Consider the following 24,753-nt stretch of genomic DNA (forward strand, 5'->3'; position numbering starts at 1 on the left):
GCAGGCCAATTGAGCACAGTAATACCATGGTCAGTAAACAATTTACCAGTGGTTTTGGCACTGTGAGCAGGTGCCAGGTCGTGCTGAAAAATGAAATCGTCATCTCCATAAAGCATTTCAGCCGAGGGAAGCATGAAGTGCTCCAAAATCTCCTGATAGCTAGCTGCATTGACCCTGCCCTTGATGAAACACAGTGGACCAACACCAGCAGCTGACATGGCACCCCACACCATCACTGACTGGGGGTACTTGACACTGGACTTCAGGCATTTTGGCATTTCCTTCTCCCCAGTCTTCCTCCAGACTCTGGCACCTTGATTTCCGAATGACATGCAAAATTTGCTTTCATCAGAAAAAAGTACTTGGGACCACTTAGCAACAGTCCAGTGCTGCTTCTCTGTAGCCCAGGTCAGGCGCTTCTGCCGCTGTTTCTGGTTCAAAAGTGGCTTTACCTGGGGAATGCGGCACCTGTAGCCCATTTCCTGCACACGCCTGTGCACGGTGGCTCTGGATGTTTCCACACCAGACTCAGTCCACTGCTTCCTCAGGTTCCCCAAGGTCTGGAATCGGTCCTTCTCCACAATCTTCCTCAGGGTCCGGTCACCTCTTCTCGTTGTACAGCGTTTTCTGCCACATTGTTTCCTTCCAACAGACTTACTATTGAGGTGCCTTGATACAGCACTCTGGGAACAGCCTATTTGTTGAGAAATTTCTTTCTGGGTCTTACCCTCTTGCTTGAGGGTGTCAATGATGGCCTTCTTGACATCTGTCAGGTCGCTAGTCTTACCCATGATGGGGGTTTTGAGTAATGAACCAGGCAGGGAGTTTTTAAAAGCCTCAGGTATCTTTTGCCTGTGTTTAGAGTTAATTAGTTGATTCAGAAGATTAGGGTAATAGGTCGTTTAGAGAACCTTTTCTTGATATGCTAATTTATTGAGACAGGTTTTTTGGGTTATCAGGAGTTGTAGGCCAAAATCATCAGTATTAAAACAATAAAAGACCTGACAAATTTCAGTTGGTGGATAATGAATCTATAATATATGAAAGTTTAATTGTAATCATTACATTATGGTAAATAATGAAATTTATCACTATATGCTAATTTTTTGAGAAGGACCTGTATTATCAAAGATACACTTGTGACATATCTGGTGAAAGCCTGCACAGTTCTGAATAGAATGGTGTTTATTTTAGGAAGGACTGGGGATGGTGTAGGTCCAGTGGGGGGTGCCCCCCATTTCTATATCTGGTATGCTAGATCATGTCAGAGGAGAGAGAAATGAATGCTAAATCTGACTCTTTATTTACCGTATATACTCAAGTATAAGCCGGGACCCCTAATTTTGCCACAAAAAAACTGGGAAAACTTATTGACTCGAGTATAAGCCTAGGGTGAAAATGCAGCAGCTACCGGTGAATTTCAAAAATAAAAATAGATGCTCCATACCGTTCATTATGGCCCCATAGATGCTCCGTATAAAGCGGTACCACATATAATGCTCTGCACCGTTCATTATGGCCCCCATAGATGCTCCATATAAAGCTGTGCCACATATAATGCTCTGCACCGTTCATTATGGCCCCATAGGTGCTCCACATAAAGCTGTGCCACATATAATGCTCTGCACCGTTCATTATGGTCCCATAGATGCTCCTTATAAAGCTGTGCCATATAGAATGCTCTGCACCGTTCATTATGGTCCCATAGATGCTCCTTATAAAGCTGTGCCATATATAATGCTCTGCACCGTTCATTATGGCCCCATAGATGCTCCACATAAAGTTGTGCAATAATGCTGCTGCTGCTGCAAAAAAAAAAAAAAAAAAATGACATACTCACCTCTCTTGCTGCCCGCAGCTCCTCAGCGTCCCGCCTCGGCGTCTCTCCGCACTGACTGTTCAGGCAGAGGGTGGCGCGCACACTAGTACGTCATCGCGCCCTCTGACCTGAACAGTCAGAGCAAGAGGACGGGAAGACGGAGCGGCGCCCGGCGTGTGGAACGCGGACAGGTAACTATGACATACTTACCTGCTCCCGGCGTCCCTGGCTCCTTCTCCCGGACAGCTGGTCTCCGGGTGCCGCAGCCTCTTCCTGTCAGCGGTCACCGTTACCGCTGATTAGAGGAATGAATATGCGGCTCCACCCCTATGGGAGTGGAGTCCATATTCATAACTTTAATGAGCGGTCCCACGTGACTGCTGAACAGGGGAAGAGCTGCGGCACCGAAGACCGTGGGACGGGCAGGGGAGCGCCGCGACTAGGTGAGTATATGACAGACCTCTTCTCCCCCTCACCCGCCGACCCCACTGCCGATCATGACTCGAGTATAAGCCGAGAGAGGCACTTTCAGCCCAAAAATTTGGGCTGAAAATCTCGGCTTATATTCGAGTATATACGGTATGTTTTTTTTTTGTTTTTTTTTTTTTAAATCGCAGCAACAGCATATGGGGCAAATATCTCTATGGAGCATCTTATGGGGCCATAATCAGCATTTGTGCATTATATGGGGCATATTTTAATAGAGCATCTTATGGGGCCCATCAAACTGTATGGAGCATTATATGGGGCTTCTGATTCAATATGGATATTCAAAAACATTTAACCTACTGATGTCTCAATTCATTTTACTTTTATTGGTATCTATTTTTATTTTTGACATTTACCGGTAGCTGCTGCATTTTCCACCCTAGGCTTATACTCGAGTCATTAAGTTTTCCCAGTTTTTTTGTGGCAAAATTAGGGGTCCCGGCTTATACTTGAGTATATACGGTAAATAAAGAGTCAGATTTAGCATTCATTTCTCTCTCCTCTGACATGATCTAGCATACCAGATATAGAAATGGGGGGCACCCCCCACTGGACCTACACCATCCCCAGTCCTTCCTGCTCCGTCCCACGGCCTTCTGCATCTTCTTCCTGGAAGAAAATGGTGGGCACATGCGCAGTGTGCCCGCCAGTTCCCGACAACAATAGGAGATTTTTCCTATTGGTTCATTGTGATCACTGTGATAGGGTCTATCAGAGTGATCAAAATAAAACATTAATAGTAAGTCACCGCCTCAGTTCGGGGTGGGGTGGGGTGGTAATGTATTTTTCCCCATTCTTTGGGGCTAGGGTTAGACTGGTGGTGTTGGGTTATGGTTAAGGTCGTGTTAGGGTTGGAGTTAGAATTGGGGGCCGGGGGGGGGGGGTTTCCACTGTTTAGGTACATCAGGGGCTCTGCAAACAACTTGGTGCCCACCATTGATTCCAGCCAATTTTGCATTCAGAAAGTCAAACGGAGCTCCCTCCCTTCTGAGCCCTGCCATGCACCCAAACAGTGGCTTTACCTCACATATGGGGTATCGGTGTACTCAAGAGAAATTGCACAACAAATTTGGTGGTACAATTTCGCCTCATACCCTTGTGAAAAAAAAATAAATAAAAATTTGGTTCTAAAGTACATTTTTTGTGAAAAGTTAAATGTTAATTTTTTCTCCTTCCATATTTCTTTAGTTCTCTTGAAGCACCTGCAGGGTTAATAAACTTCTTGAATGTGGTTTTGAGCACCTTGAAGGGAGCAGTTCTTAGGCCTCTTTCACACTTCCGTCTTTGTAGTCCCGTCGAGATATGTCATTTATTGAGAAAACAGGATCCAATATTTTCTAACATTCGTCAGTACGTCTCGCCGACGCATGGGGACGTGACACTCCCGACGGAAGTGTGAAAGAGGCCTTAGAATGGTGTCACTTTGGGTATTTTCTGTCATCCTGACCCTGCAAACTCACTTCAAATGTTAGGTGGTCCCTAAAAAAAAAAAAAAAAATGGTTTTGTAAATTTTGTTGTAAAAATGAGAAATCACTGGCCAACTTTTAACCCTTATAACTTCCTAACTAAAAAAAAAAAAAAAAGAAAAGAAAAGAAAAAAAAAAGTAGGTTTTCAAAATTGTGCTGATGAAAAGTAGACATGTGGGAAATGTTATTTATGAACTTATGTGATAAACTGATTTAAGGACACAAAAGTTAAAAGTTTGAAAATTGCTAAATTTTTGTCATAAATAAACAAGTCATATCAAAGAAATTTCACCACTGTCATGAAGTACAATATGTCACGAGAAAACAGACTCAGAATCAGAGGGATCCGTTGAAGTGTTCCAGGGTTATAACTAGTGATGAGCGAATATAGTCGTTACTCGAGATTTCCCGAGCTTGATTACATGTGGGGATTCCCTAGCAACCAGGCAACCCACACATGTACTTACGCTTGCTAACAGATGTAAATCATTCAGCTGCGGCAATAAAAACTAAATCTACGAGCACTAAAAAAAATATTCGGAGGACCCCCGAGCGAGCTCGAGAAATCTCGAGTAACGAGTATATTCGCTCATCACTAGTTATAACCTCAAAGCAGCATGTTATTTCTGCGGAATCGCCGCTCACTTTACGCATGTGGCTATGTCCACCATGCGCAAAGTGAGCGGATCATGTGCGGTTGGTTCCCGGGTGTGGAGGAGAGGAAACTCTCCACCAGGCACTGGGAACCATATACGTGTTAAAAAAAAAAAGAATTAAAAGATAGGAATATATTTACCTTCTGATGGCCCCCAGAGTCCTCCCACCTCTCAGCGGTGCATGCGGCGGCTTCCGTTCCAAGGGATGCTTTACGTGAATCACCTGGGATGACTGTTATGATCTGGTGACCTTGGAGCCGCATGAAAACTTTCTCTGGAGTCGGTGGAACCTGTACTGACCGCAAATCCTGAACTAACACCGCAACTAGAAGTAGCTGTGGGGTGTGCCTAACAAACCCTAGACACCTCGACACAGCCGGAGGACTAAATACCCCTATAGATGGAAATAGGAATGCTATCTTGCCTCAGAGCAGACCCCCAAAGGATAGGCAGCCCCCCACGAATAATGACTGAGTAGGAGAAGAATAGACACACGCAGGTAGAAAACAGGATTTAGCAAAAGAGGCCACTCTAGCTAAATAGGAAAGGATAGGACAGATTACTAGGCGGTCAGTATTAGGCTACGTTCACATTTGCGGTCGGCGCCGCAGCGTCGCCGCATGCGTCATGCGCCCCTATATTTAACATGGGGGCGCATGGACATGCGTCGCACTTGCGTTTTGCGCCGCATGCGTCCCTGCGGCGCCCGCGTCCGGGCGCAGAGGACGCAGCAAGTTGCATTTTTGCTGCGTCCAAAATCAATGAAAAAAAAGGATGCATGCGGCGCAAAACGCAGCGTTGTGCATGCGTTTTGCTGCGTTTGTTTGCGTTGTGCGTTGCGGCGCCGACGCTGCGGCGCACAACGCAAATGTGAACGTAGCCTTAAAACCCTTCCAAAAATATCCACAGCAGATAATACAAAAAGTTCCACAATCTAACTAAAGACATGGAATGTATATCTGCCACTCCAGAGAATCCAACAAGACTGAGAAAATACTGACACAGTCTAAGCTGGACAAGAAAACACAAAGAAGAGCACTGAATTGTGAAGCACACAGCATGTGTGCCACAGGAAAAAAAACAAACAGACACTTATCTTTGCTGATTTGGCAGAAAGGCAGGAGGAACCAGGCAGAGGTCCAACACCTCCCAACAATTGACAACTGGCAAGGACTAATGAATCCTGCACACCTAAATACCCCAGTCAGAACTGCAATCAGCAGACACACCTGACCAGGACTGCAACCCAGGGACAACTGCATTACCACCTACTACCACCGGAGGGAACCCAAAAGCAGAATTCAGAACAGATGACGTCACGGTCACACTCCGTCACAAAGGTCCTTCGCGCAAAGCATCCCTGGGAACGGAACGTATCGGGAGTCGAAGGTGAGAACAATATTTTTTTAATATTATTTTTAACATTCTTTTACTATTAATGCTGCATAGGCGACATCAATAATAAAAAGTTGGTCACACTTGTCAAGCACTATGCTTGACAAGTGTGACCAACCCATCAAACACTTTTCCAAGCGATGCTTCAAATCGCTTGGAAAAGCAAGCATTCTGCAAGCTAAAAACGCTTGTGTTTTTGGGGAAAAACGCATGCAAATTCTGCATGCGTTTTACCTGCGGCAGGGAGCTGTGGACATTTCCGCGACGTGGGCACATTCCCTTTTGATAAAGCCTACGCGAAACGCGCGTCAGGGGGTGGTTCCGGTCCCTTGGCATTTTGTTACGCTCATCATGGGTAAGCTATTAGGCTACTAAATGCACTGTAACTCTTTCTCCTTTGTGGGGGCATTAGTCACTGTGACAGCCTAAGGGGAATACACTATGAGAGGGATATCCAATATTATGGTTAATATTGATGTTATATGAACAGCATTTATATTGGGTGTCAGCAAAGTTTACAGTGTTTTATATTAGCACCATGGCGATGGTTTATATCATTAATCTTTATGCCTGGGACCTACTTGTCTCTTACTAGGGTCTCCTTTTTGTTCTATGGTTGTGTTAAATTTGTGATAAATTATGTAGCATCATTTGTAATAAAATTTATACCTTTTTAATCTATTTTTCATGTATGGAACTACATTTTTTGTTTCTTAACGTGGACACAGCCTAAAAATTGGCTTGGCCACTAAGGGGTTAAACGCAATTCCCCTGCCCCTTCATCATTTTTCAGCACTGCTCTGGTGCCACGGAGCCATCCTGTGATCATAGCTTCTGACTGGCCAGAAGCAAGAAGCTACATCACAAGTAGTGATAAGCGAACATGCTCAGATAAGGTGTTCATTCATCACTAGTCACAAGCTCTCAATGACTGTCTATGAGAGTAAGGGTACTGTCACACAGTGGCACTTTGGTCGCTACAACGGCACGATCCGTGACGTTCCAGCGATGCATTAACGATATCGCTGTGTCTGACACGCTACTGCGATCAGGGACCCCGCTGAGAATCGTACGTCGTAGCAGATCGTTTGAAACTTTTTCGTCGTCAAGTGTCCCGCTGTGGCGGCATGATCGCATCGTGTAACAAAGGTTGTATACGATGTGCGCACAATAACCAACAGCTTCTACATCGCAAATACGTCATGAAATTATCGCTCCAGCGTCGTGCATTGCAAAGTGTGACCGCAGTCTACGACGCTGGAGCGATGCTGGAGCGTCACGGATCGTGCCGTCGTAGCGACCAAAGTGCCACTATGAGATGGTACCCTAAGAACGAGGCTCTCAGACGTACAGTGATTAGTGACCTCCAACTCGCTCCATCAAACACTGGAGCAGCCAGAAGGCCAAGCTGTAGGAAACAGACCAGAGCAGTGGCGAAAACAGATTAAAACGCCGGAAGGAGAGTATATGACCGGGGACAGAGAACTTGGATTTTAAAGAGAACCTGTCAGCAGCATTTTACTAAGTGAAGTGCAGACGGGGCCATATTGGCGCTGCCATAGTGATTAAAATGATGCCTCAGGTGAAGAAATCAGTTTTGTAGATTTTCTTTAATCTGTGGAGTTTCTTTGTTTTCATATCTTCAATGTTTGGTGCCGGATTGTCAGCAGGGTCTTCAGCTTCATTCCCTCTGCTGTGTTGATTGAATGTCTTATTTAAAAATTTACGTAAGCGCAGTCTTAGCGCTTGAGAAGTTTGATCTAATGGTGTGTCGCCTGCTTTTCTATGCAGACAGCCACATATAGGGGTACATTTCAGTCACCAGACAGTTGGGCGCTGTACAATAATAGAGGGCTACAGAGGTGGCCCCCGAGCCACAATTTCAGCAGCCTCTGCTCTAGAACAACCTTGACAGAGAAAGCATTGCGAGTGCCACAATGTATTATACATATTCTGCATGTGAAATAGCAAGAATTACCTCCAACATCAATGAAGTGTTTAGCTGCCAAACCAGATCGTGGAGCTGAAAAAAAGATGAGAAAACAGGGAAATTAACACATTGGCACAAGAAGACTTATCACACCATGAACCCACTAATGACGAGATACAATGTTTCTCTTCTTGCCATGTAATTCTACATTGTGGTAGTCACTGTATTATCAATTTCTGCCGACAGACGCCCTGCAGTGGCCACAAAAGCATTAAGCTACTTACCGGCAGCAGGGTTTTTTCGGAGGCCCATGACAGCAGCACGAGAGAGGGGATCCGCCCTTCCGGAAGAAGAAACCTACAGATAAAAAAGGGCGGCACCTCTCCCACGTATCAGTTGTATTTCAGGGAGTGAGTATGTATATATATTTTATATATCCTCCACATGAAATAGGGAGGGAACTAAGGGTGCTGTCTTGGGCCTCCGAAAAACACCGCTACTGGTTAGTAGCTTAAAGGGCCACTATCAGCCCCCTCCAGCCGTTATAAACTAAAAGAGCCACCTTGTGCAGCAGTAATGCTGCATTCTAACAAGGTGGCTCTTTTAGTTTTAGGTTCAAGTATACCCCAAATAAAGCGTTTTTATACTTAGCCACAATTCCTGTCTCTAGCCAGGTAGGCGGGTCCTCACTCCCCAGCTTGGCCAGCTCCTCTGCCGTCACTCCAATCTTCCTGCGCTGCCCCCTCAGCGCTGTTATCGTTTCAAAACCGGCGCCTGCGCTGTGTACTGGTGTCCTGCGCAGACTCAGTAAGCTCTGGCCATCTGATGTCCCAGCCAGGCTTGCACACTGCGCCTGTGCGGGCATTGCGGCCAGCCACCTTTGGAATCCCCGGAAAACGTCTTCTTATCAGTATATATTTATGTTTCACTTATACAGAATATTCCGTGTAATGGCCGATACCAGAGAACAAAAGACATCCACAGAGCACCAGGATGAATCTGCTGCACAGCAAATAGTTGTAGGACCTGTGATGACGTCACTGCCATGTGATTAGGGCAATCACATGGCAGTGACGTCATCACAGGTCCTACAGCCATTTGCTGGGCAGCGATCCATCCTGGTGCTCTGTGGATGTCTTTTGTTCTCTGGTATCAGCCATTACACGGAATATTCTGTATAGGTGAAACATAAATATATACTGGTAAGAAGACGTTTTCCGGGGATTCAAAATTTGGCTGGCCGGCGGCCGCAATGCCTGTGCAGGCGCAGTGTGCAAGCCTGGCTGGGACATCAGACGGCCAGAGCTTACTGCGTCTGCGCAGGACACCAGTACACAGCGCAGGCGCCGGTTTTGAAACGATAACAGCGCTGAGGGGGCGGCGCTGAAAGCGCAGGAAGATGTGAGTGACGGCAGAGGAGCTGGCCAAGCTGGGGAGTGAGGACCCGCCTACCTGGCTAGAGACAGGAATTGTGGCTAAGTATAAAAACGCTTTATTTGGGGTATACTTGAACCTAAAACTAAAAGAGCCACCTTGTTAGAATGCAGCATTACTGCTGCACAAGGTGGCTCTTTTAGTTTATAACGGCTGGAGGGGGGTGACAGTGGCCCTTTAATGCTTTATTCGGACTCCCATGACAGCACCACAAGATTTACAGAGATGTAAGCCACCTTAGGGAGGGACTATAGCCTGCAGCACCCTTAACCCGAAGGTGAGATCTGAGGAGAACCCCAAGTCCAACCGATAGTGTTTGAAAAAGGTGGAAGGGGATGACCATGTGGCCGCCTTACATATTTGTTCTATTGACACTCCAGATCTTTCTGCCCAGGATGATGCCATGGCTCGGGTGGAATGCGCCCTCAGATTTTGCGGAGGCGGACCCCCACCTGCTGTATAAGCCAGAGAGATAGCCTCCCTAATCCATCTGGCTAGTGTGCATCTTAATACTCTAAATCCTTTCCTAGGACCTTGAAAGGATAAGGGTACCGTCACACAGTGCCATTTTCATCGCTACGACGGCACGATTCGTGACGTTCTAGCGATATCGTTGTGTCTGACACACTACTGCGATCCGGATCCCCGCTGAGAATCGTACGTCGTAGCAGATCGTTTGAAACTTTCTTTCGTCGTCTAGTGTCCCGCTGTGGCGGCATGATTGCATCGTGTGACACAGGTTGTATACGATGTGCGCACAGTAACCAACGGCTTCTACATCGCAAATACGTCATGAAATTATCGCTCCAGCGCCGTGTATTGCAACGTGTGACCGCAGTCTACGACGCTGGAGCGATAATCATACGACGCTGCAACGTCACGAATCGTGCCGTCATAGCAATGAAAATGGCACTGTGTGACGGTACCCTAAGAATAGAGCATTATCTCTCTTCCAAGTATCAGTAACTGAGATATATTGCAGAAGGCATCTTCTGACATCTAATGTATGGAGTTCTTCTTCCTTAGAGTTAGAAGGATTAGGGAGAAATGATGGTAGAACTATCTCCTGTGACCTGTGGAAATGGGATGCTACTTTCGGCAAGTAAGCTGGGTCCGGCTTGAGGACTACTCTATCCTGCAAGAATTCTGTATAGGGGGAAGCCTGGAAAGTGCTTGGATATCTCCTACTCTACGTGCAGACGTTATCGCTACCAGGAAAGCTGTTTTAAGGGATAGCATATTTATAGAAGCTGATTGTAGGGGTTTGAAGGGCTCTTTTGTCAAAGATGAAAGGACTAGATTAAGATCCCATGGTACCGTCATATTCTTATGTATGGGTCTAGCTCTACCAACAGCCTTAATAAACCTCGAAACCCAATAGTTATTGGCAATATTACAGGAGAACAGGGCACCCAAGGCTGAGACCTGTACTTTTAGTGTACTAGTGGAAAGATTTAATTCCAATCCCTTCTGCAGAAACTAAGATCTGGCGTATCGGCTCCCCCTCTTTAATGTTGAAGTTTGAAATGGCCAGGAACTTCTTCCAAGTTCTAGAGTAGATCTCTTTCCTACTTTTAAGAAAGGTATCTACTAAATTTGGGGAGAAGCCTCTGTCTTAACAACCACCGCTCAAACTCCCATGCCGTTAAATGGAGCCCCTTTACTTGTGGATGGCTGATCGGTCCCTGGTACAGTAAGTTCGGGATGTCTGGAAGAACCCAGGGATCGTCTACAGACATTGTCCTGAGCCATACGAACCAGGTCCTCCTGGGCCTGAACGGGGCAATCAGTATAACTCTTGCCCCATCTTCCCTGATTTTCCTCACCAGAGGTAACAGGTTCAATGGTGGGAAAATGTAGGCCAAATGAAAATCCCATTTTATCAGGAAGGCGTCCACAGCCAGAGGATTCTCCCTGGGATTCAGGGAACAGAATTTTCTTACTTTTCTGTTGCCTCTGGTGGCAAAGAGGTCTACCTCCGGTTGACCCCATTTGCGGACAATCTGATTGAAGATGTCCCTGTTTAAAGACCATTCTCCTTGCCAACAACCTCCCCCCTACCGACATTGCTAGTCATTGGTCTGGTTCCTGTAGGAGCCAAGAGCAGAGCGGGACGCCCGGCCAGCCAGCGGTGCCCTGGACAGCTTCCCCGGATCGCACAGCCTCCAGCGCCATACACCCCAGTGGCAAACAACCAGGGTGGAACATACTTACCTCGCGCCAGCTTGGAGACGGAAAAGACCGCTGGCCACCGCTCCCTGCTATGAGCATCACCGCCGTGCAGCCCTGCCAGGACCACCGCGACGCCTCCAGGAACTCCGCACCGGCCGAGGCAGAACACCCCCTCGCTACCCGAGTCGGCCGGCCTGGGATCCATCTTCCGTAGGATCCAGTCCCTGTAGGAACAGGAAACCAACTGATACGTGGGAGAGGTACCGCCCTTCTGTATCTGTAGGTTTCCTGTTCCTGAAGGGCGGATCCCCTCTCGTGGTGCTGTCATGGGAGTCCGAATGAATATGCGCTAGCCAGAGAACTACTGTAAGCACTCAGCCTGTTTCTACAGCTCGAGAAGATGTCTGGAGCTTTAGGTCAAGTGCACAAATAGAGCATGAACTTCAAGAACGGACTGCTCACACGCTGCCTAATGTATCCTCCCCTTACCATGTCCAGTTTAAGTGTAAAACAGTCAGTCTTTACACTGGTAAGTGGCTTTATTGAGTGCACCATGATTACCAAGAATGATTTTTCGAGAACATTGAAAATGTATTACTGCCATAGAAAATGGGAAATACGTGGTATATAATGTACACATGAAATATTTATCTGCAAAAATTGATGTGAATAAAGGAAGGTACTTCGCACATCGATTGGCCAATATACAGTGGGTATGGAAAGTATTCAGACCCCTTTATATTTTTCACTCCATTTGGTAAATTCAAAAAAATTATTTTTTTCTCACTAACGTACACTCTGCATCCCATCTTGACTGGAAAAAAAGAAAACAAATATAGAAATTTTTACAAATTTAATAAAAAGAAAAACTGAAATATCACATGGTCATAAGTATTCAGACCCTTTGCTCCGACACTCATATTTAGGCACATGATGTCCATTTCCTTGTGATCCTCCCTGAGAATCATGAGGTCAAAGGAACTGGCCAAGGAGCTCAGAGACAGAATCGTGGCAAGGGACAGATCTGGCCAAGGTTACAAAATAATTTCTGCAATACTCAAGGTTCCTAAGAGCACAGTGGCCTCCATAATCCTTAAATGGGAGAAGTTTGTGACCACCAGAAGTCTTTTTAGACCTGGCCACCCAGCCAAACTGAGCAATCGTGGGAGAAGAGCCTTGGTGAGAGGTAAAGAAGAACCCCAAGATCACTGTGGCTGAGCTCCAGAGATGCAGTAGGGAGATGGGAGAAAGTGCCACAAAGTCAACTATCACTGCAGCCCTCCACCAGTCAGGCCTTTATGGCAGAGTGGCCCGACGGAAACCTCTCCTCAGTGCAAGACGTGTGAAAGCCCGCATAGAGTTTGCTAAAAAAAAAAACAAAAAAAACACATGAAGGACTCCCAGAGTATGAGAAATAAGATTCTCTGGTCTGATGAGACAAAGATAGACCTTTTTGGTGACAATTCTAAGAGATATGTGTGCAGAAAACCAGGCACTGCTCATCACCTGCCCAATATAATCCCAACAGTGAAACATGGTGGTGGCAGCATCATGCTATGGCTATGGGGGTGTTTTTCAGCTGCAGGGACAGGACGACTGGTTGTCATTGAAGGAAATATGAATGTGGCCAAGTACAGAGATATCCTGGATGAAAACCTCTTCCAGAGTGCTCTGGATCTCAGACTTGGCCGAAGGTTCACCTTCCAACAAGACAATGACCCTGAGCACACATCTAAAATAACAAAAGGAGTGGCTCCAGAACAACTCTTGACCATTCTTGACTGGCCCAGCCAGAGGCCTGACCTAAACCCACTTGAGCATCTCTGGAGAGACCTGAAAATGGCTGTCCACCAACGTTCACCATCCAACCTGACAGAACTGGAGAGGATCTGCAAGGAAAAATGGCAGAGGATCCCCAAATCCAGGTGTGAAAAACTTGTTGCATCATTCCCAAGACGACTCATGGCTGTACTAGCTCAAAAGTGTGCTTCTACTCACTACTGAGCAAAGGGTCTGAATACTCATGACCATCTGATATTTCAGTTTTTCTTTTTTAATAAATTTGCAAAAGTTACATTTGTTTGTTTTTTTTCAGCCAAGATGGGGTGGAGAGTGTATATTAATGAGAAAAAAGATGAACTTGTTTGAATTTACCAAGTCGCTGCAATGAAACAGAGTGAAAAATGTAAAAGGATCTGAATACTTCCCATACACACTATATGTGAGCCCAATTGCCACATCAAGGCGTCCTTTGTAAATTGGTTCCCTGTCCTAATTTTGTCACCTCTCCTGGCGCCAGTTCACACTAGCTTGGACGTGCTGGTCTTTTTCTCTGTTTAATGAGTGCACATCACAAAAAAAAAAAAAAGCTAGTTTGTGTTAAAATATTGTGTGTTTAGTTACCGTATGTTAGCTGCAGAATATGTTGGTGCTATATAAAGATTATTATTATGTTAAATACTGACTTTCAAAGGAGCCAGTAACTAAAAACCTGTGGTTGATGTACCTTTATTCAATAGAAGCATGCTGCCTTCTTGTGGATGGTACGGCATCTCGCAGATCCCTTCCGGGCAGACTGGAAGCACGCTGCTCCCGAGGACATACTTTATTACACGAGATCTTGCTGCTTAGTGAAGAGACCAGAAGTGTTTCCATGCGCGCGGCTCTCGGGGTCATCACTGCCCTTCTCCAGTGATAAGTATATTATAGTTGTCCATTCCAGTCTCAGGCTTCTGTCACACTGATCTGTGCTGCGACTAAAGAGTTCTCAATCTGATCAGATGGTACATAGTGGACTGAGGAGTACCAGGGAAAAATGTAAAAGCAGCAGGCCTCCTCAGGAGCAGCATGCACTCAACACTGGACATGGCGTCTGAGCAGTGAGACCTCGCTGACCAGAGAATCATCACTGCCGTGCTGTTGAGTGACGGCGGCTCTAGCCACATCAGGAAGTGCTGGAGTAGTTTTCTCCTTTAGTGACATTAGGATTTGCGCATTCTTCTCTATACATTTTGTGCCACTTAGTTCTATTTTAGCTTTCTGTGAAAAACTATTTATCCAGAAGTCTCAGATTCACAAAATGCATCTTTTAATCAAATATCACAATTATTTTTCTGCGCATCTCCAATTTGGCATATTTTAGATTGTGCCAAACTCACGAACTACGGGCACAATATGGAAGAATTTGGCACAAACAAAATAAAAACACACACACATCAGTTGTTTTCAATGACACCATTCAATATACTGACAAAATGCCATTCCACTATAGTTTTCAGGTTTTATGGCACAAATACCCTTATAGCCATAACCAGCTTGCATAGATTTTTATCTAGTTAGCTAGGGGAAGAAAAAAAAAAAAAAGTTGGTTTGTGTAATTTTCCTTTTCAAGACCCTCAAAGTCTTACCTTTTCGTTGATGTGGGGTTTTTTTTTTCCCGGTGAGGAGTTGACTTATCAATGCCAGTTTAGGGCCAGACATGTTTTGATTATACTTCTTTTTACGTCATTTATTATTTATGTTAATTTATTTTATACTTTGATAAACTGGACTTGTACAGGCGTGGCAATACCAAGTGTTTATTTCCTAATTTCTTTATTTTTAAAGGAAGGGGTGAATCAAATGTACTTTATTTTTTAGTTCACTTAAATTACTTGAACCTGCGATGGCCGGGTTACTTCACTATATGCTGTAATACAACAGTATTATAGAGTGGAAATCCCATCCCGTGGCCGAGCTTTACAGGAACACCAAGATGGCAGCAACTGGGGGCTTCAGCCTGCCTCGATAGTAACTTATCAGTGCTTGTGTCGTGGGGGAATAATGGAAGTAACCGCTCATCATCCATTCAGCAGCAATCAGAGCTTAGATCCGGCCACTGCTGGTCGAGACAAATGCCGGCTATGTAACCGATGGATCTCCGCTCCCGAGCCCCCCGTCCACACACTGTGATCCATGTCATTTTACTCAGAAAGGCCAAGGGGCTATAAAAGGAGGGAAAAAAAAAAAAAAAAAGAGACAGAACTGCCCGTGTATTTACCGACTCTCCCATAACATCCACTGGGAACACAGATCTGAATGTCCGTCTTCACTATAGCTTTATCTTGTGGATCAATCAAGTAATCATAGGCACTAAGGAGAGGAGTAAAAGGAAATTACAGGATAAGACACCATCCATCATGTAGAAATAATAATAAATAATATTATACACATCACTATGAGCTGACTTTCACACCAAAATATTAAAAGGTTTTATTTTGAAAAAAAAACAAAACCACACACACACACACACACACACACACACACACACACACACACACACACACACACACACACACACACACACACACACACACACACACACACACACACACACCCCTCCGTCCCAGCACTGCTATATAGAGGGTACAAGAGCCCAATACTGGGGTGATTTATTGCAGAAAACGTGAGATTTACAGCTCCCGCCATAACTCCTGATCCCAAGCTAGAAATGGAAAACTCAACCATTTCCCAAACTGGTCACTATAGAGCCCTGTAACCACAGGAGGGCACCTGCTGAGCTCTGCTACATCTGTGCGGGCGAAGGCCTACCAACTGCCCCCGCCAATCACATTGCTCATTTCAGAAGGGGACATATCAGGAACCCAAGTAACAATAGGGGGATTTACACAGCAGAGATTGGGCAGCTTTAGGCCATGTTCACACTTTACAAGTTTTACCGCGGATCCGCGGCGATTTTGATGCTGCGGGTCCGCAGCAGTTTCCATAGCGTTTCCATTTACATGTAAACCCTATGGAAACCGCAATCCGCTGTGCACATGCTGAGTGGAAAAACCACGCAGAAACGCAGCGGTTTACATTCCGCAGCATGTCACTTCTTTGTGCAGAATCGCGGTGATTCTGCACACATAGGAATGCATTGATCCGCTTACTTCCCACATGGGGCTGTGCCCACATTGCGGGAAGTAAGCGGATCATGTGCAGATGGTACCCGGGGTGGAGGAGAGGAGACTCTCCTCCAGGCCCTGGGAACCATATTAGTGTAAAAAAAAAAAAAGAATTAAAATAAGAAATCATGATATACTCACCTCTCAGCGCTGCACGCGGCCGGCCGGTCGCAGGGTTGCTGTGCGAGCAGGACCTGCGGTGACGTCGCGGTCACATGACCGTGACGTCACGAAGGTCCTTCTCGCACAGCATCTTTGGAGCCGGACCGCCGCGTGCAGCGCCGAGGAGATCAGAGGGTGAGTATAAGGCCATGTTCACACTTTGCGGTTTTTACCGCGGATCCTCGGCGATTTTGATGCTGCGGGTCCGGAGCAGTTTCCATAGCGTTTACATTAACATGTAAACCCTATGGAAGCCGCAAACCGCTGTGCACATGCTGCGGGAAATACCGCGCAGAAACGCAGCGGTTTAAAACCCGCTGCATGTCACTTCTTTGTGCAGAATCGCAGCGATTCTGCACCCATAGAAATACATTGAACCGCTTACTTCCCGCATGGGGCTGTGCCCACGTTGCGGGAAGTAAGCGGTTAATGTGCGGGTGGTACCCGGGGTGGAGGAGAGGAGACTCTCCTCCAGGCCCTGGGAAGCATAAATAGTGTAAAAAAAAAAAAAGAACTAAAATAAAAAAAAATGATGTTATACTCACCTCTCAGCGCTGCACGCGGCCGGCCGGTCAGAGTTGCTGTGCGAACAGGACCTGTGGTGACGTCGCGGTCACATGACCGTGATGACGCCTCGGTCACATGACCGTGACGTCACGAAGGTCCTTCTCGGCACAGCATCTTTGGAACCGGACCGCCGGGTGCAGCGCCGAGGAGATCCGGACATCGGAGGGTGAGTATATAACCAATTTTTATTATTTTTATCATTACTATTGATGCTGCATATTGCTGCATATGCAGCATCAATAGTACAGCAGTAATCCCGCAGCGGAAATCGCAAAACAAACCGCAATAAATCTGCAGGGATAACCGCAGCGGTTTTGCCCTGCAGATTTATCAAATCCGCTGCGAGAGAACCCGCAGAGGACGCCGCAAAGTGTGCACATAGCCTTATTGTTGTGGCCCTAGAGGGGGCGCACTGCGCTATGGAGAGTGCGGACCCCTGTAGACCCTCATACTCCCAATGTTGCTGAATGTTTGCCTCTACAATGAAGCCCCTGAGGTGGAGCACGGTGCTCACAACATGGAGGCGTAGCAGTGCCCCCCTCCATGGTGCGTGGCTCAGGCTGAGGACCCCACACTGCCCTCCAGGGTAATGGCTGACAAGCAGCACTGTTAATTCCAGCTGCCTACACCCGTGAGGACCATGTAAGTGCCCCATGTGTCACCATCTACCAGAAACATACAGCGGACACTACAAGTGTGCAGCAGCGACATGTGCTCCATCACTGCGCATGTCACAGCCATCCCCCATACTTTCCACAGCTGCACGGCTCTTACCTGTAGAGATCGTAGCCTGCAGCCCGGGCGGAGCCTCTGGTTGGGGTGGACGCATGTTCTGACAACTTGGCGAAGCGCAGCACAGCAGAGTTGTCACTGGCGTCCTCTTTTGCCCGTTTGGCGGGAGATGAGTTCACAGGAGTGAGCGGCATGGTGGGAACAAGATGAAATGTGACAATAATCCCGCCAAGCCTAAGCCCCGCCCCGTATATGTACGTGCAGCGTCGCCCCCATCACTCCCCCCGAGCCCGGACTCCACAGCACACAGCCTGAGCCTCAGCCTGACACAGGAGCACGGGTGCTGCCAGTCTGCTGCGAAGCTGTAACCAGCTGTGGAACTACGAATCCCAGCATTCCAGCGTCCATGGTACCGATAGCACTGACGAGCCCCCGTACAGTGGCATGCTGGGACTCGTAGTTTCCGTCGCTCAGGTTCTACTACCACATAGCGGAGCTGCGTACTGAGCGGACGTGTTGTCTACGCCAGGAATACATGTACCTCGTCTGCTGAACACCCGAAAGGGCTGGCGGACACAGCAGCTGGGGGCCCGGCGTCTGCAGCACAGCCGCCAGCCCAGTGCAGCGGCCGCAGCCATGATGGACACGTGACCTGTGTGCTGGGGGGGGGTTCTGCGTGTACACGCGGCGGATCCTCTGCGGATTATGGATCCGGATGTGCACGGTGGAGTTCCCACAATCAGTAATTGCTGCCGGTTGGACGCTACTTATTTTTGCAGCGTCCACATGTGAGGCTATGTGCACACGTTACAGAGTTGACAGGAATTTTCTGTGCAGATTCTGCATTTCTTGGCAGAAAACGCAGGTCAGAATCTGCGCCTTTTTTTGGTATGTGCACACGGTGCAGATTTCTTTTTTAACCCCTGCAGATTTCTGTTATGGAATGGGTGCAGAAAAGCAGCAGATCTGCACAAAGAATTTGACATGGTCCTTTTTTGAATCTGCTGCATTTTCTGTGCAGATTTTTCCGCACCATTAGCACAGCAGTTTTTTGCCATTGATTTACATTGTATCACTTGCAGATCTGCAGGAAATCCGCAACGTGTGCACATACCCTTACAGCATAGTGGGTGCGATTTCAAGAAACCCCATGTCCACTATGCGTCTAGAGACCTCCGCAGATCACCCGCAGACACTGATGCACGGCGCATCTTTCCAGGCCGCCGCTGTCAATTTCTCTTACCTCACAAAGGTGCAAACAAAAATCACCAAATGCTTTTTTGCCATTTTAAACACTGCCGTTGTGTAAAAACAAAACAATTATAATTGATACCACCACATCCAGAACGTCCCGAACTATAAACTGTCATGGGAAAAAACACCAAGGGATTAGATCCAGTGTAACAGGCCAGAATATTCCACGTCCCAGACTATGCCCCGGGTATAGCCTAGCCTAGGCTATACTGTACCCCTCCAAGCCCAAATAGTGGTGTGTTTTTCCTGCTCACCCACCCAAATCACATATTAGTTGTCCCGTGTATTGGGACCTTTAGGACAGGGACACACGGCAGCTTTGTATGCGATTGTTGCATGCGACTTTTTATCCCTGGCCTTAGACTAGCAAGACCTTGCTACAATATAAACATTTAACCCCTTCATGACCCAGCCTATTTTGACCTTAATGGCCTGGCCATTTTTTGCAATTCTGACCAGTGTCCTTTTGAGGTAATAACTCAGGAACGCTTCAACAGATCCTAGCGGTTCTGAGATTGTTTTTTTTGTGACATATTGGGCTTCATGTTAGTGGTAAATTTAGGTCGATAATTTCTGAGTTTATTTGTGAAAAAAACGGAAATTTGGCTAAAGTTTTGAAAATTTTGCAATTTTCAAATTTTGAATTTTTATTCTGTTAAACCAGAGAGATATGTGACACAAAATAGTTAATAAATAACATTTCCCACATGTCTACTTTACATCAGCACAATTTTGGAAACAAAATTTTTTTTTGCTAGGAAGTTATAAGGGTTAAAATTTGACCAGTGATTTCTCATTTTTACAACAAAATTTACAAAACCATTTTTTTTAGGGACCACCTCACATTTGAAGTCAGTTTGAGGGGTCTATATGTCTGAAAATACCCAAAAGTGACACCATTCTAAAAACTGCACCCCTCAAGGTGCTCAAAACCACATTCAAGAAGTTTATTAACCCTTCAGGTGCTTCACAGCAGCAGAAGCAACATGGAAGGAAAAAATGAACATTTAACTTTTAAGTCACAAAAATGATTTTTAGCAACAATTTTTTTATTTTCCCAAGGGTAAAAAGAGAAACTGGACCCTAAAAGTTATTGTACAATTTGTACTGAGTACGCCGATACCCCATATGTGGGGGGGAACCACTGTTTGGGCACACGACAGGGCTCGGAAGGGAAGGAGCGCCATTTGACTTTTTCAATGAAAAATTGGCTCCAATCATTAGCGGATACCATGTCGCGTTTGGAGAGCCCCCGTGTGCCTAAATATTGGAGCCTCCCCCATAACTGACCCCCTTTTGGAAACTTGACCACCCAAGGAGCTTATCTAGATGCATAGTGAGCACTTTGAACCCCCAGGTGCTTCACAAATTGATCCGTAAAAATGAAAAAGTACTTTTTTTTCACAAAAAAATTATTTTATCCTCAATTTTTTCATTTTCACATGGGCAACAGGATAAGATGGATCCTAAAATGTGTTGGGCAATTTCTCCTGAGTACACCGATACCTCAAATGTAACAAACCATTGTTTGTGCACACGGCAAGGCTCGGAAGGGAAGGCGCGCCATTTTACTTTTGAATGAAAAATTAGCTCCAATCGTTAGCGAACACCATGTCACGTTTGGAGAGCCCCTGTGTGCCTAAACATTGGAGCTCCTCCACATGTGACCCCATTTTGGAAACTAGACCCCCCAAGGAACTTATCTAGATGCATAGTGAGCACTTTGAACCACCAGGTGCTTCACAAATTGATCCGCAAAAATGAAAAAGTACTTTTTTTTCACAAAAAATTTCTTTTAGCCTCAATTTGTTCATTTCCACATGGGCAACAGGATAAAATGGATCCTAAAATTTATTGGGCAATTTCTCCTGAGTACACTGATACCTCACATGTGGGGGTAAACCACTGTTTGGGCACACGGCAGGGCTCGGAAGGGAAGGAGCGCCATTTGACTTTTTGAATGAAAAATTAGCTCCAATCATTAGCGGACACCATGTCGTGTTTGGAGAGCCCCTGTGTGCCTAAACATTGGAGCTCCCCCACATGTGACCCCATTTTGGAAACTAGACCTCCCATCTAACTAATCTAGATGTGTGGTGAGCACTTTAAACCCCCAAGTGCTTCGCAGAAGTTTATAACGCAGAGCTGTGAAAATAAAAAAATCATTTTTCTTTCCTCAAAAATTATTTTTTAGCCCGCAATTTTTTATTTTCACAAGAGTAACAGGAGAAATTGGACCCCAAAAGTTGTTGTCCTGTTTGTCCTGAGTACGCTGATACCCCATATGTGGGAGTAAACCACTGTTTGGGCACGCGTCGAGGCTCGGAAGGGAAGTAGTGACTTTTGAAATGCAGACTTTGATGGAATGGTCCGCGGGCGTCACGTTGCGTTTGCAGAGCCCCTGATGTGCCTAAACAGTAGAAGCCCCGCACAAGTGATGCCATTTTGGAAACTAGACCCCCCAAGGAACTTATCTAGATATGTGGTGAGCACTTTGACCCCCCAAGTGCTTCACAAAAGTTTACAACGCAGAGCCGTGAAAATAAAAAATCATTTTTCTTTCCTCAAAAATGATATTTTAGCAAGCAATTTTTTAGTTTCACAAGGGTAGCAGGAGAAATTGGACCCCAAAAGTTGTTGTCCAGTTCGTCCTGAGTAAGCTGATACCCCATATGTGGGGGGGAACCACTGTTTCGGCACACGTCGGGGCTCAGAAGGGAGGTAGTGACGTTTTGGAATGCATACTTTGATGGAATGGTCTGCGGGAATCACGTTGCATTTGCAGAGCCCCTGATGTGCCTAAACAGTAGAAACACCCCACAAGTGGCCCCATTTTGGAAACTGGACCTCCCATGGAACTAATCTAGAGGTACGGTGACCACTTTAAACCCCCAAGTGCTTCACAGAAGTTTATAACGCAGAGCCGTGAAAATAAAAAAATAATTTTTCATTCCTCTAAAATTATGTTTTAGCAAGCAATTTTTTATTTTTGCAAGGGAAACAGGAGAAATTGGACCCCAATAATTGTTGCCCAGTTTGTCCTGAGTACGCTGATACCCCATATGTGGGGGTAAACCACTGTTTGGGAGCACTATTTGACTTTTTGAACGCAAGATTGGCTGGAATCAATGGTGGCGCCATGTTGCGTTTGGAGACCCCTGATGTGCCTAAAAAGTGGAAGCCCCTCAATTCTAACTCCAACACTCACCCCAACACACCCCTAACCCTAATCACAACCCTAACCCCAACACACCCCTAACCACAACCCTAACCCCGACACACCCATAACCCTAATCCTAACCCTAATCCCAACCCCAACACACCCCTAACCATAACCCTAACCACAGGCCTAATCTTAACCCTATTTCCAATCCTAGCCCTAATTCCAACCCTAACTCTAATTCCAACCCTAACCCTAAGGCTATGTGCCCACGTTGCGGATTTGTGTGAGATTTTTCTGCACCATTTTTGAAAAATCCGCAGGTAAAGGGCATTGCGTTTTACCTGCGGATTTACCGCGGATTTCCAGTGTTTTTTGTGCGGATTTCAGCTGCGGATTCCTATTGAAGAACAGGTGTAAAACGCTGCGGAATCCGCACAAAGAATTGACATGCTGGGGAAAATACAACACAGCGTTTCCGAGCGGTATTTTCCGCACCATGGGCACAGCGGATTTGGTTTTCCATAGGTTTACATGGTACTGTAAACCTGATGGAAAACTACTACAAATCCGCAGCGGCCAATCCACCGCGGATCCGCAGCCAAATCCGCACCGTGTGTACATGGCCTAATTCTAACCCTAGCCCTAACCCTAATGCTAACCCTAGCCCTAACCCTAAACCTAGTGCAGAAATTTTTTTTTTATTATTATTGTTCCTACCTATGGGGGTGATAAAGGGGGGGTTCATTTACTATTTTTTTTATTTTGATCACTGTGATAAGTTTTATCACAGTGATCAAAATGTACCTGGAATGAATCTGCCTGCCAGCAGATTCGGCAGGCGCACTGCGCATGCGCCCCCCATTTTGGAAGATGGCGGCGCCCATGGAGAAGACGGACGGACTCCGAGAGGCTCGGTAAGTATGGGGGTGTGGGATCGGAGCACGGGGGGGTGGATCGCAGCACGGGGGAGCGAGCAGGAGGAAGGGAGAGCGGACAGGCGGCCGGAGGGGAGTACGGGACAGAACCGAGGACTGGGGAGGCGATCGGTGGCTGTGTGTGTGGGGGGGGGGGGGGCACATCAGGGTTTCCAGCCATGGCCGATGATATTGCAGCATCGGCCATGGCTGGATTGTAATATTTCACCACTTTTCTTAGGTGAAATATTACGAAGTGCTCTGATTGGCTGTTGCACTTTCAACAGCCAATCAGAGCAATCGTAGCCACGGGGGGGTGAAGCCACCCCCCCTGGGCTGAAGCACCACTCCCCCTGTCCCTGCAGAATGGGTGAAATTGGCACCGACTTTCATGACGCCTACGTGGCGTCAAAGGTCGGGAAGGGGTTAAAGGCTAACACTGATAACAACATTAATAAAATGATCCAGTCTGCTCAAAAACACCAGAAATGTGCATTAGATTGCTGGCACCACAGCAACAATGATTTGGGTGAGAAGGGAAAACAGAAAGCCACTGACTGTCTGTCTGCAGTCTCCAACATCCTGTCCGCTCTCTATCTGAAACTCAACCTCTCCAAAACTGAACTTCTTCTGCTCCCGCCATCTACTAACCTCCCTAAATCTGACATTTCCCTCTCCGTGGGTGGCACCATAATAACACCCCGGCAGCAGGCACGCTGTCTGGGTGTTATGTTTGACTCCAATCTCTCCTTCACCTCCCACATACAATCTCTTGCCCGCTCGTGCCGCTTACACCTAAAGAACATCTCTAGAATCCACCCTTTTCTCACTATGGAGACAACAAAAACTCTCACTGTTGCCCTAATCCACTCCCGCCTGGACTACTGCAATGCTCTATTAATTGGCCTCCCCCTCACGCGACTTTCCCCTCTCCAGTCTATCCTTAATGTGGCAGCTAGGGTCGTCCATCTGGCTAATCGTTACTCGGACGTGTCCGCTCTTCGCCAGTCGTTACACTGGCTGCCCATTCATTACAGGATACAATTCAAAGCACTTGTTCTCACCCACAAAGCTCTCCACAGTGCAGCACCCCCTTACATCTCCCTCATTTCTGTCTATCGGCCTAGCCGACCACTGCGCTCTGCAAACAACTTTCGACTAACCTCTGCACTAATCCGTACCTCCCACTCCCGACTTCAAGACTTCTCCTGTGCTGCGCCAATCCTCTGGAATGCTCTACCCCAAGATATTAGGACCATCCACAACTTGCATAGTTTTAGTCGCTCGCTCAAAACACATTTGTTCAGAGCGGCCTATCATGCTCCCTAATCAAAGTCATTTTATGTTTGTGTGTGTGTAGCCCATTCACTATCTCCATCTACCCCCCACCCCCTGAAGATGGCTGGACCATCTTTGTAAATACATAATTGTAAATACACACCTGTACTTTGTATCTCCCCACCTCATTGTAGATTGTAAGCTCTCACGAGCAGGGTCGTCTTATTTTGTCTTATTTTGCTTTATTACTGTATTGTTTACGTTGTTACCTATGACTGTTGTGTTTGAAACTGTTAAACTGTAAAGCGCTGTGGAATATGTTGGCGCTATATAAATAAAGATTATTATTATTATTAATAAAACAGACCAATATT

At 46.3% G+C, this 24,753-nt stretch overlaps 1 protein-coding gene across 2 annotated transcripts in view; it reads right to left on the reverse strand.

Moving 5' to 3' along the window:
* Positions 1-18,466, reverse strand: part of DUT (deoxyuridine triphosphatase) — a 38,375-nt gene extending 19,909 nt beyond the window's left edge. Inside the window, exons 1-4 of one of the 2 annotated variants that reach the window (XM_077263723.1) lie at positions 18,312-18,466; positions 17,813-17,918; positions 15,403-15,494; positions 7,806-7,850 (exon numbers count right to left, since the gene is read on the reverse strand). In XM_077263723.1, the coding sequence (XP_077119838.1) occupies positions 7,806-7,850; positions 15,403-15,494; positions 17,813-17,918; positions 18,312-18,408 (340 nt within the window). In that variant the 5' untranslated portion in view covers positions 18,409-18,466. Of the gene's footprint in view, positions 1-7,805; positions 7,851-15,402; positions 15,495-17,812; positions 18,025-18,311 lie in introns of those variants that run through there. The other variant, XM_077263724.1, reaches the window with a different exon arrangement.
* Positions 18,467-24,753: the final 6,287 nt, after the last annotated feature.

Source organism: Ranitomeya variabilis, chromosome 5 (genome assembly GCF_051348905.1).
Source record: "Ranitomeya variabilis isolate aRanVar5 chromosome 5, aRanVar5.hap1, whole genome shotgun sequence".
Taxonomy (NCBI): Eukaryota; Metazoa; Chordata; class Amphibia; order Anura; family Dendrobatidae; genus Ranitomeya; species Ranitomeya variabilis.